Here is a 13,548-nt window from a genome sequence, read left to right on the forward strand (position 1 = left end):
ACAGGAGAATTAAATGCGGACTGTTAAATATCAGGTCTCTATCGTCTAAAGCAGTGTTGGTAAACAAATTAATTTCAGATAATCATATTGATTTATTCAGTCTCACTGAAACCTGGCTGTGTCAAGATGAATATGTTAGTCTTAATGAGTCCACTCCTCCCAGTCATAATAATACCCACATTCCTCGAGGCAGCGACCAAGGAAGGGGGAGTTGCAGCCATTTTTAACTCTAGTCTGTTAATCAGCCCTAAACCTAAACTAGATTATAATTCATTTGAAAGCCTCGTTCTCAGTCTTTTACATCCGACCTGGAAAACCTCGCAGCCACTTTTATTTGTTATAGTGTACCGTGCTCCTGGCCCGTATTCTGAATTTGTATCTGAATTCTCAGAGTTTTTATCCAGTTTAGTTCTTAAATCAGATAAAGTTATTATTGTAGGCGATTTTAACATTCATGGTGACGTTGATAATGACTCCCTGGCTACTGCGTTCATCTCATTATTAGCCTCCACTGGCTTCAGTCAGGGTGTACATGAACCCATTCACTGTTTTAACCATACCCTCGACCTAGTTCTGACGTATGGAATTGAAATTGTTAACCTAAAAGTCTTTCCACAGAATCCCTCGCTATCAGATCATTATCTGATTACTTTTGATTTCTTTTTACTCGATTACACGCCACTCAGCAACAGTTACTATACTAGATGTTTATCAGATAGTGCTGTCGCAAAATTTAAGGAAAAGATTACTCCATCGTTAAATTCAATTCCAAGTCCCTCAGTAACAGAAGTTTCCTGTACCGACTTTAACCTCTCCCGAATTGATCATTTTGTCGATAGCGCCGTAGGCTCGCTGCGAACAACACTTGACTCTGTAGCTTCTCTTAAAAAGAAGTTAAAAAAGCAAAGAAAGTTTGCTCCTTGGTATAACTCTCAAACCCGTAAGTTAAAACAAATATCGTGAAAATTTGAAAGGAATTGGCGATTAACCAAACTGGAAGAATCTCGTTTAATCTGGACAGACAGTCTCAAAACTTATAAGAGGGGCCTCCACAATGCCAGAGCAAACTATTACTCAGCATTAATAGAAGACAATAAGAACAACCCCAGGTTTCTTGTCAGCACTGTAGCCAGGCTGACTGAGAGTCAAAGCTCTATTGAGCCTTGTATTACTTTAGCCCTTAGCAGTAATGATTTTATGAGCTTTTTTAATGACAAAATTCTAACTATTAAAGGCAAAATTCATAACCTCCTGTCCTCAGATAGTACCTATCTAACCTCAAACACAGCTGTAAGACCTAAAATATATTTAGATTGCTTCTCCTCAATTTCTCTTCAAGAACTGACCGCAGTGATTTCTTCATCTAAATCATCAACGTGTCTCTTAGACCCCATCCCAACTAGGCTACTTAAGGAGGTCTTTCCTTTAGTTAACACTCATATATTAGATATGATCAATCTATCCTTATTAACAGGCTATATACCACAGTCTTTTAAGGTAGCTGTAATTAAACCTCTACTAAAAAAGCCCACCCTGGATCCAGAGGTGTTAGCCAACTATAGACCAATATCTAATCTTCCCTTTATGTGAAAGATCCTTGAGAAAGTAGTCGCAGACCAGCTGTGTGATTTTCTCCATGATAATAATTTATTTGAGGAATTTCAGTCAGGATTTAGAGTGCATCATAGCACTGAGACAGCACTAGTTAAAATTACAAATGACCTTCTGATTGCTTCAGACAAAGGACTTGTCTCTGTACTTGTTTTATTAGATCTTAGTGCGCTTGACACAATTGACCATCAAATTCTACTGCAGAGACTGGATCACTTAATTGGCCTAAAAGGTTCTGCACTAAGCTGGTTTAAATCTTATTTATCTGATTGTTTTCAGTTTGTTGACGTTCATAATGAATCATCCTTACGTACCAAAGTTTGTTTTGGAGTTCCGCAAGGTTCTGTGCTCGGACCAATCCTATTTACTCTATATATGCTTCCTTTAAGTAACATCATTAGAAATCACTCTATAAATTTCCATTGTTATGCGGATGATACACAGTTGTATTTATCGATGAAGCCAGAAGAAAGTAATCAATTAACTAAACTCCATAACTGCCTTAAAGACATAAAAACTTGGATGAGCACCAATTTCCTGATGTTAAATTCAGACAAAACTGAAGTTATTGTTCTTGGCCCCAAACAATTCAGAGACTCTTTATCTGATGACATAGTTTCTCTAGATGGCATTGCTCTGGCCTCTAGCACTACCGTAAGAAACCTCGGAGTAATATTTGATCAAGATTTGTCTTTTAATTCTCATTTAAAACAAACCTCAAGGACTGCATTTTTTCATCTGCGTAATATTGCGAAAATTAGGCCTATCCTGACTGGAAAAGATGCAGAAAAATTGGTCCACGCTTTTGTTACCTCTAGGCTGGATTACTGTAACTCTCTATTACCTGGTAGCTCTAGTAAGTCCTTAAAAACTCTCCAGCTAATTCAGAATGCAGCACCATGTGTACTAACAGGAACTAAGAAACGTGATCATATTTCTCCTGTTTTAGCTTCTCTGCACTGGCTCCCTGTAAAATCCAGAATTGAATTTAAAATCCTACTGTTAACTTATAAAGCTCTAAATGGTCAAGCTCCGTCATATCTTAGAGAGCTCATAGTGTCATATTATCCCACCAGAACACTGCGCTCTGAGAACACAGGGTTACTCGTGGTCCCTAAAGTCTCCAAAAGTAGATCAGAAGCCAGAGCCTTCAGCTATCAGGCTCCTCTCCTGTGGAATCATCTTCCTGTTATGGTCCGGGAGGCAGACACCGTCTCCACATTTAAGACTAGACTTAAGACTTTCCTCTTTGATAAAGCTTATAGTTAGGGCTGGCTCAGGCTTGCCTTGTACCAGCCCCTAGTTAGGCTGACTTAGGCCTAGTCTGCCGGAGGACCCCCCTATAATACACTGGGCACCTTCTCTCCTTCTCTCTCTCTCGTATTCTATTACTGCATCTTGCTAACTCGGCCATTCTGGATGTCACTAACTCAGCTTCTTCTCCGGAGCCTTTGTGCTCCCCTGTCTCTCAGGTTAACTCGTATTGCAGCGGTGCCTGGACTGCGTGACGTGTGTGGTTGTGCTGCTGCCGTGGTCCTGCCAGATGCCTCCTGCTGCTGCTGCCATCATTAGTCATACTTCTACTGTTATTATACACATATGACTATTGTCACACATGTATACTGTCAGATATTAATACATACTTTCAACATATTGTACCACAGTAGCCAGAACCATAACTATAATATTATTACTTTCAATAATGTTGTTGTAAGCTACTGTCATTACCTGCATCTCTCTCTCTCTCTCTCTCTCTCTCATTGTGTCATACGGATTACTGTTAATTTATTATGCTGATCTGTTCTGTACGACATCTATTGCACGTCTGTCCGTCCTGGAAGAGGGATCCCTCCTCAGTTGCTCTTCCTGAGGTTTCTACCGTTTTTTTTCCCCGTTAAAGGGGGTTTTTTTGGGGGGAGTTTTTCCTTATCCGCTGCGAGGGTCATAAGGACAGAGGGATGTCGTATGCTGTAAAGCCCTGTGAGGCAAATTGTGATTTGTGATATTGGGCTTTATAAATAAAATTGATTGATTGATTGATTGATTCTGTTTTTCTGTAGACTATATACATCCCTGCTGTGCTCCTAATGAATGACCCAGCTCCAAAACTAGAAAATCAACACATGGCAGCAGATGTTATCTTGATGGGCCGCCACAAATAGATAAATGTGTGGCAAAACCCTGCACTTCAACATTTAAAAAAAAATCTTGCTTACTTATTGCTAGTGTGCCATTAGTTAGCTACAGCATGCCAAAGGGTGGCACGCATGCCCAAGGTTACTGACCCCTGATGTATTTATAACATGTAATCATTTGTAAATTAGTGAGTGATATTGTTGTGATTTTTGTGTAGTCAGGACATTCGGTGATTGGCTTAGCCAAAGCTAAGTAGATGCTTGTATACTATTGCTTCACACAGACCCAGGGTCTTGCATGCAACTTTACGAACCCAGCACCTCCACATATGCATATATTCTTATGCATACATACACACTTCAAACATAACACATAGTTGCAGGTTGCAGTTTTTGTTTTTTGTTTTTTTACATGTGCCATCCTCTGCTTCGTCAAGAACTCAAAAATCCTTTAAAGGTAGGATCTGGAGGATTTTCAAACAAAGCAAAATATAGACATGTACAAATAAAATCCTGCTTAATCATCACCTATGGGCTTCTACTCATGTGTGGTGGTGACTCTGTTTGCAGAGCTCCTGCCCTTTAACTGTATTTTGATGTTTTTGTGAGCTTGGACCGCTTCTGGGTGGAGATTTCCCCAGCCAGTGAGAGAGCACAGGTGCCGTGCCCGAGCGTGTCCGAGCATGTCCGAGTGTGCACCAGCGTGAGCCTTGCCTGAACCTATTCTATGAAGCCTTCTTCCATACCTCCGGGCTCCGTACACCCGGGAGAGTTGATAGGAGGGGCCGAATTTGAATGTGTGTTTACAAACAGCAACTGGAAAATCCTCCAGACCTTACCTTTAATCTTTATTCTTTATATGGTTAGTTATTATTTCAATTATTAATCAGAGTTCCAAATTGATAGTTTCATAGATAATTAATAATATTTCAATAATCACTGATCAGTTCTGATAGACATTTTAACATTTTTAACCAACAGTTGCTAATACAGGCTGTATTCACTCACTGGTCGCGGCAGGCTGAGGTTGGCACCGTACCAGTGGTAGAGTGCCCGCCACACCGGCTCTGGCACCGTCTCAAAGTCTCTGCCAGGCACCAGCTGCAAGGAGCGCTTCAGCCTACCACCCTCCATGGTTAACGTAGGAGCCTGAAGGGGCACAGCACAGACAAATAATAATGTAGATAAAAGACAAAGGAAAAAGGAAGCACCATCTGGTCCCTGAGAGCCTTTGCCAGCAGAAGGGGAGTGCCTCCTAATTAGGAATCTCAGATCATTTCTTCTGAAAGAAGCTGGCAAAAATATTCTCCTAACACTCAGTTGTCTTGTTTTATATCTGACAAACATTGCAAATGCTGTTAAGATAAACACACTGTGAATATTGCATGTATTGTCTTTCAAAGGTCTGGATCACATCTGTTCTTTTCAAACGCATGGCTTTAGAGCAGCCGTTTGATTCCTGTGGACAGATTATCTCTGAGACTGAGTAGCTTTACTGTTCTCATATGTCAAACATATGCCAAAGCATAGTTGTGAACATGATGCACAACCCATGCTACATGATCACCTCCTGATTGTATGTGGCTTTTCTGATCTAACCACCAGGTTGTCAAGACTGGAACTGAAACTGAAATATATTTTCATCTGCAAAGAATTACACAATCTTCCAAACAAAACAATTAATCCAAACACAACAGGAAAATATTCTTTTTTACAGACTAAAAGGGTGTAGGCTGGAGCTACAGCTTATTACACCCAGTCCTCCTTAATGACAAAATTCTATGTCTATGTTTATCTGGTCATTTAATTATTTTTAAACATGTACTTTATTCACAAAGTATTAATTATAAACTCCACATTACAAGTGTTCCATAAATGTGCCCCTTTTACTGAACAACAATGTTTTTATACATCAGCCCTTTGTTACTTAAAGGGAAATTTCAGTTTATTTCAACCTGTCTCCTATCGTCCTAAATTTGTTTCAAGTGACTAGTGACATAAAAATAATAGTTAGCATGTTAGCCGTTAGCCTAGATACAGCCGGGGCGCATAGTGGCGTCAGACCTGTTAAAACATAAGTGAACGGGCAATCTTCAAGTGCAAAGTTAGTCCACTAAACAAGCTTTTTTTTCCCACAAAGACCGCCTCATATCGTTAGGATAAATGTCAGAGAACATATAGAAAACAACATGTAAACGTGTTGTCTAACCTTACTGGTGTGCTGCCATGTTTGTTTATCCCTCTAGCTCTGCTTTCCAAAGTGCAGCCGAAATATATCTCGCCAGCTCTAGAAAAAGCCCAGCTGGATACTAATGTTACTCCAAGTGGAGGTGTCTCGTCCTCGGTCACATCCAGACCTTGAAAATAAGGCTGCAACCAGTCCCATTCCTTGCAACAGAGGCATTCCTCTTCTGTGGGCACTGGGGCACAGCATTCACAGGCACACCACCAATCTCCAGAGCAACGCAGCCTTGCAGCAGCCATTCCTCCTCTCTCATCCTCTACCTGTTGTGCCTCTCTCTCCTCCTCCTCTGTTCTTCAGTTTCATGAAGCTCTTCGTCAGTGTATTCTGGCTCAAATAAATAAGGGCGGCCATCAAACTCTGCAAAATCAAATTCCTCCTCCACAAAGTCGAAGTCTGGCCAAAAGTCAGCCATTATTCTATAAATCTTTCATAAAATAAATGAATGAACTTTTCAGGCTACTGTCCGGTTCTGCCTTGCAGCTGTTGCTGCTTGTTCAGGCACGCCATGAGATCGCTGCTTGTTCTTGCGGTATTTCGGCTGCGCTCTGGAAAGCAGAGCTAAAGGGGTAAACAAACATGGCAGCACACCGGTAAGGTAAGACAACACATTTACTTGTTGTTTTCTATATGTTCCCTGACATTTATCCTAACGATATGAGGCGGTCTTTGTGGAAAAAAGCTTGTTTAGTGGACTAACTTTGCACTTGAAGATTGCCCGTTCACTTACATTTTAACAGGTCTGACGCTATTATGCGCCCCGGCTGTATCTAGGCTAACGGCTAACATGCTAACTATAATTTTTATGTCACCAGCCATTTGAAACAAATTTAGGACGATAGGAGACTGGTTGAAATAAACTGAAATTTCCCTTTAAATACGCACATTTCTCTCAAATCACATTAGTCTTCTCTACTTATAAAACCACATCTTGAAATATGCACTTATATGCTTTGTCCCTGAAAGTGAGATGAGAACATCAATACCACTATCATATCTCTATGTATAACGCTAGAGTTTAACTTAACTTAGTATAAAGACTAGATGCAGGGGGAAACAGCTAGCCTCGCTCTGTCCACAGTTACTTACCAAAAACTCTAAAGCTAATCCAATCTAATTAACAAAATGTAAAGTAGCTTGTTATTTTAACCTGCAGATGAACAGAAATATAAAAGGATATGTGAAATGCAGCCATTTCTTGACAGACAACTATGTACACATCTGCTGCTCTTCTTTGCAGTCTCCAGCTACAGTGCAGGATGCCAGATACAGCTGTTGAGCACAAGTTTAGGTTTTGGTGCTTTTACCTTTAATTAATGTATGGGTTGAACAAACTAAAAAACATATAGTAATTAAGCTTTAGAGCTCAATGATCTCAGTGAGCTTTAGAAGGTTGGTTGGTGTATATTTTAACTTTGAGCAGAACCAGACTTACTGTTTTCCCCTGTTTCGACTTTCGGCTTAGCTTGGCTAAGCTGTCCTGACTCCAGCTCTGCACTTAGATATATGAGTGATTTTCTTGTTTCACTCTCAGGAATATAGCAAACAGGTACAGTACAGGCCAAAAGTTTGGACACACCTTCTCATTCAATGCGTTTTCTTTATTTTCATGACTATTTACATTGTAGATTCTCACTGAAGGCATCAAAACTATGAATGAACACATGTGGAGTTATGTACTTAACAAAAAAAGGTGAAATAACTGAAAACATGTTTTATATTCTAGTTTCTTCAAAATAGCCACCCTTTGCTCTGATTACTGCTTTGCACACTCTTGGCATTCTCTCCATGAGCTTCAAGAGGTAGTCACCTGAAATGGTTTCCACTTCACAGGTGTGCCTTATCAGGGTTAATTAGTGGAATTTCTTGCTTTATCAATGTGGTTGGGACCATCAGTTGTGTTGTGCAGAAGTCAGGTTAATACACAGCCGACAGCCCTATTGGACAACTGTTAAAATTCATATTATGGCAAGAACCAATCAGCTAACTAAAGAAAAACGAGTGGCCATCATTACTTTAAGAAATGAAGGTCAGTCAGTCCGGAAAATTGCAAAAACTTTAAATGTGTCCCCAAGTGGAGTCGCAAAAACCATCAAGCACTACAACGAAACTGGCACACATGAGGACCGACCCAGGAAAGGAAGACCAAGAGTCACCTCTGCTTCTGAGGATAAGTTCATCCGAGTCACCAGCCTCAGAAATCGCAAGTTAACAGCAGCTCAGATGAGAGACCAGATGAATGCCACACAGAGTTCTAGCAGCAGACCCATCTCTAGAACAACTGTTAAGAGGAGACTGCTCGAATCAGGCCTTCATGGTCAAATAGCTGCTAGGAAACCACTGCTAAGGAGAGGCAACAAGCAGAAGAGATTTGTTTGGGCCAAGAAACACAAGGAATGGACATTAGACCAGTGGAAATCTGTGCTTTGGTCTGATGAGTCCAAATTTCAGATCTTTGGTTCCAACCGCCGTGTCTTTGTGAGACGCAGAAAAGGTGAACGGATGGATTCCACATGCCTGGTTCCCACTGTGAAGCATGGAGGAGGAGGTGTGATGGTGTGGGGGTGTTTTGCTGGTGACACTGTTGGGGATTTATTCAAAATTGAAGGCACACTGAACCAGCATGGCTACCACAGCATCCTGCAGCGACATGCCATCCCATCCGGTTTATGCGTTTAGTTGGACGATCATTTATTTTTCAACAGGACAATGACCCCAAACACACCTCCAGGCTGTGTAAGGGCTATTTGACCAAGAAGGAGAGTGATGGAGTGCTGCGGCAGATGACCTGGCCTCCACAGTCACCGGACCTGAACCCAATCCAGATGGTTTGGGGTGAGCTGGACCGCAGAGTGAAGGCAAAGGGGCCAACAAGTGCTAAACACCTCTGGGAACTCCTTCAAGACTGTTGGAAAACCATTTCAGGTGACTACCTCTTGAAGCTCATTGAGAGAATGCCAAGAGTGTGCAAAGCAGTAATCAGAGCAAAGGGTGGCTATTTTGAAGAAACTAGAATATAAAACATGTTTTCAGTTATTTCACCTTTTTTTGTTAAGTACATAACTCCACATGTGTTCATTCATAGTTTTGATGCCTTCAGTGAGAATCTACAATTTAAATAGTCATGAAAATAAAGAAAACGCATTGAATGAGAAGGTGTGTCCAAACTTTTGGCCTGTACTGTATATTTTCAAAATGCTTAAGTATTAGCTTAAAGAACATCTGGGTATGTTTAGTTTGTCTTTCTTTTGGGGGAGATGGGTCAGGTGAAAACATTAAGAGTTGTAAATCATCAATATATAATTTAAATCAATCCATAAAAAAATGTAAACAAAACTAGTCATGAAGAAAGAACAAATGCAGTCTTTATTCAATGAAATGCTCTCAAATTACCCAGGACTTGTAGATTTTAAAACAGTACTAATTATGTTTTAAGTGAAACCCCAAATCCAAAAAAGTTGGGACACTGTGTAAAACATGAATAAAAAAAGAATGCAATGATTTGCAAATCCTTTTTGACCTGCATTCAATTAAATACAGTACAACAACATTATACAACGACATGTACAACACATTATGATAAAGTTGGGACAGGGGCAGGTTTACCACTGTGTGACATCCAGGGGTGGGTAGTAACGCGTCACAAGTAATGCACGTGAGTAAAAAAGTAGTTTTTTTGAGGAAGGAGCTAGGGCTGTCAAAAAAAATTCGAAGTTCCAAATATATTCGAATATATATATATTTTATAAGTTCGAACCTAAATTTGATAATTCGAATATCATTAATAATTAATTAAAACTATTGATAATGTTGTATATCGCGGCGAATCCCGTTCGGGCGGAGATGGCTCGCGCACAAGCCGGGCCAGAGAGGGACGCACAGCAGGAGGGAGAGGCGCCGACGGAGGAGCCCGCTGCGCCAACACTACCCACTGCGCTGTCCGGGATGTGTGACCTGTTCGGGAAGACATACAGGGTGAGTGTTGCACCTGCTGCCTCCCTGCCTACCCTTTTTAAAGAAGAGATGAAACGTTACCAGAATGAGACACCACTACGAGCCGACCAGGATCCACTCTTGTAGTGGAAAACTACAGGTGCACTGAAGTATCCAAACATGGCTCAGATAGCGAGGCAGAAGTTGGTCATACCTTGCACTTCAGTGAGGTCAGAACGGGTGTTTTCATTGGAGTGTCACGTTCATATTAATAAGCATAATAAGCATCTTATTTTTTGTGGGATTTTTTTGTAAAAAAAATAAAATAATAATAATAATAAATTCGAATATTCGAACTCTACTAAAGTGCCATGTTCTGAGCCCGCTGAACAAGTAAAGACCTGACCCCGATCGCAAAGATCCTGTCGGAGCCAGGTCGAAACGAAGAGCAAGCGGGAGCTGCCATCAACCATCCCTGGCCATATTTTTTGTGTCAAAATCCATAAAAAAGAACAGTTACTCGATGAAGTGCGTCCTGTGCCTGCCAAAAAAAACAGGAGATCCTTGCTTTCAAAAACTCATCGTCGAATCTCAGCAAGCATATTGAAGTACCATATATTGAATGGTTTCTTATTTATTTTATTGGATTTTATTAATTATGTTCACAGAAAAACAGACGTAGAAAAGACAAACAAGTTGGGATGTCAGTTCTGTTTTTAAAGCAAGGTCATCCACTCAAATTACAGATAGGGAAATAGAGAAAGAAGAGGTTAGGTGAGGAAAAGAGGTAGAGTGAGGGAGATGGAGAGTGGAAGATTGGTACCTGCTTCATTAAAAAAAGTTTTATCAACAAGTGCTATTTTTTCATTATTTTTGCACTGGTCCGCACACCCTAAAAAATATTCAAACGGAAAGTAACTTGTACTTGAGTAAATTATTAACAAGGTACTTTTTACTTTTACTTGAGGAGGTTTCTCAAATAGTAATTTTACTTCCACTTGAGTAATTTTTTATGGCAGTAATTGTACTTTTACTTGAGTACAGATTTTCAGTACTCTACCGAATCCCTGGAGACATCACCTCTCCTCATAACAAAACTCAGTAAGTATTTGGGAACTGAGGACACTAATTGTGGAAGTTCTTAAAGTGAAATTCAATTCAATTCAATTTTATTCATAAAGCCCAATATGACAAATCACGATTTGTCTCAGAGGGCTTTACAGCATACAACATCCCTCTTTGGACCCTCAAAGTGGATAAGGAAAAACTCTCCCCTAAAAACCTTTTGCCGGGAAAAAAAGGTAGAAACCTCAGGAAGAGCAACTGAGAAGGGATCCCTCTTCCAAGACAGACATACATACAATAGATGTCATGTGTACAGAACATCAACATAATAAATTTACAGTAACCCATATGACAAAATTAAACAGAAACAGAGATAGAGACAGAGAGAGATGCAGGGCAGACACTAATAATAATAGCAACGATAACATTGATTTTAGTAGTAGTAATAATAATAATAATAATAACAGCAGTATTAGTATTTTGGTAGCATATATGTTATAAGTAAATATTAAAATATGACAGTATATGTATGTGAGAATAATAATCATAATAATAGCAGTAGTAGTCAGCATCGAGCAGGACCACGAGCAGGACCACGACAGCAGTGTAACCACGACCCATGATCGAAATAAATTCTTTCCCATTCTGCTTGATATACCACTTCACTCGCTCAGCAGTCTGGGGTTTCTGTTGTCATATTTTGTGCATCACAATGTACCACACATGTTCAATGGGAGACAGGCCTGGACTGCAGGCAGGTCAGTCTAGTACCTGCACTCTTTTACTAGGGAAGCCACGCTGTTTGAACATGAGCAGAATGTGTCTTACTGACTTGTTGGAATAAGCAGGGACATCCCTGAAAAGGCGTAGTTTGGATGGCAGCATATGTAGCTCCAAAAGCTGTATACCTCTCAGCATTCATGGTGCCTTAACAGATGAGCAAGTTACCCATGATGGCTTGGGCACCAACGCACCCCCATACCATCACAGATCCTGGCCTTGAACTTTGAGCTGGTAACAGTCTGGATGGTCCTTTTCCTCTTTAGCCTGGAGGACACAACGTCCATGATTTACAAAAGTAATTTGAAATGTGGACTCCACAGCACACTTTTCCACTTTGTGTCCGTCCATCTCAGATGAGCTTGGGTGACAGAAGTTGGCAGTGTTTCTGGATGTTGTTGATATACGGCTTTCACTTTGCATGGTAGAGTCTCAACTTGCATTCGTAGATGCAGGGATGAACTGTGTTTACTGACAATGGCTTTCCAAAGTGTTCCTGTCTTGTTGTTTTTTATGCAGTGCTGCCTGAGAGGTCAAGGGGCACAGGCATTCAGTGTTGGTTTTCAGCCTTGCCCCTTATGTGCAGCGATTTCTCTGGATTCTCTGAATCTTTTGATGATATTATGGATTGTAGATGGTGAAATCCCTTAAGTCCTTGCATTGAGAAGCATGTTGTCAAACTCTTTGACTGTTTGCCCACAAAGTTTTTCACAAAGTGAGTGTATGTTTATAAAAAACAATAAAGTTTATGAGCTTGAATATTAAATATCTTGTCATTGTACTATATTCAATTGAACTGTCAAAAAGGATTCACATGTTTCGACATTTTTGGAATTGGGGTTGTGCTCAAAACATAATTAGTGCTGTTTTAAAATTAAAGTCCTCAACTCAACTCAACTCAAACTTTATTTATAGAGCACATTTAAAACAACCGGGTTTGACCAAAGTGCTGTACAGATTAAAAGCAGCATGGATGTTAAACATAACCCATACAATGCCGCAACTAAAATAAATACTAAAATACATAAACAAAGTGCAATAAAATAGAATAAAATAAAATAGAATAAAACAAATTAAATTTTAATTAAGATTTTGCCAGATGTCCACTTAAGCTCGATTAAAAGCCAGGGAGAAGAGGTGAGCCTTTAAGGAGGATTTAAAAACCTCAATCAATCCTGCAGAGCGGATGTGCCAGGGCAGGTTGTTCCAGAGCCTAGGGGCCGCGGCCACAAAGGCTCGGTCACCTTTGGTTTTTAGCCTCGTTTTGGGGGTGACCAGTAGCAGCTGATTTGAGGATCTCAGTGTTCTGGCAGGGGCATGAATACGAACGAGCTCAGTCAAGTACTGGTGGGCTATAGGCCATTAAGAGCTTTAAAAACAAACAATAAAATTCCTGAGTCCTGGGTAATTTGAGACCATCTCATTGAATAAAGGCGATATTTGTTCTCTATTTATAACTAGTTTTGCTTACTATTTTTTATTGATTGATTTTAAATCATATATTGATGATTTAAAGGTCTTGATTTTTTCACCTGACCCATCTTCAATTACAATTTCAGCCTGACCACACTGCAATGTAAATTGGCTCAGTCGATTCAAAATACAGTTTGAGAGCTGCAGCAAAGACTGATGTAACCATGACCAAAATGAGACAGGATTTTTAAGTGTTTTTAAATGTGAACATCTATACACCGTAAATAAGCTGGACACTCTGTGTGGGACTGTCTGCTTCTTTTCGTTACTTACATGCAAACCACATGTAGACACTGCTCATGTTTAGAA

The 13,548-nt window shown here is 40.1% G+C and overlaps 1 protein-coding gene across 8 annotated transcripts in view; it reads right to left on the reverse strand.

Moving 5' to 3' along the window:
* The window catches only part of usp32 (ubiquitin specific peptidase 32), a 266,626-nt gene that overhangs the window by 104,334 nt on the left and 148,744 nt on the right, over positions 1–13,548 (reverse strand). For all 8 annotated transcript variants that reach the window (XR_007449393.1, XR_007449395.1, XR_007449394.1 and 5 more), the window contains exon 15: positions 4,755–4,895. Coding sequence is in view for 1 of the 8 variants with exons in the window: in XM_049576738.1 (XP_049432695.1) it covers positions 4,755–4,895 (141 nt within the window). In the remaining 7 variants the exon portion in view is untranslated. The remainder of the gene's footprint in view (positions 1–4,754; positions 4,896–13,548) is intronic.

The sequence above is a fragment of the Epinephelus fuscoguttatus genome, linkage group LG5 (assembly GCF_011397635.1).
Source record: "Epinephelus fuscoguttatus linkage group LG5, E.fuscoguttatus.final_Chr_v1".
Lineage (NCBI taxonomy): Eukaryota > Metazoa > Chordata > Actinopteri > Perciformes > Serranidae > Epinephelus > Epinephelus fuscoguttatus.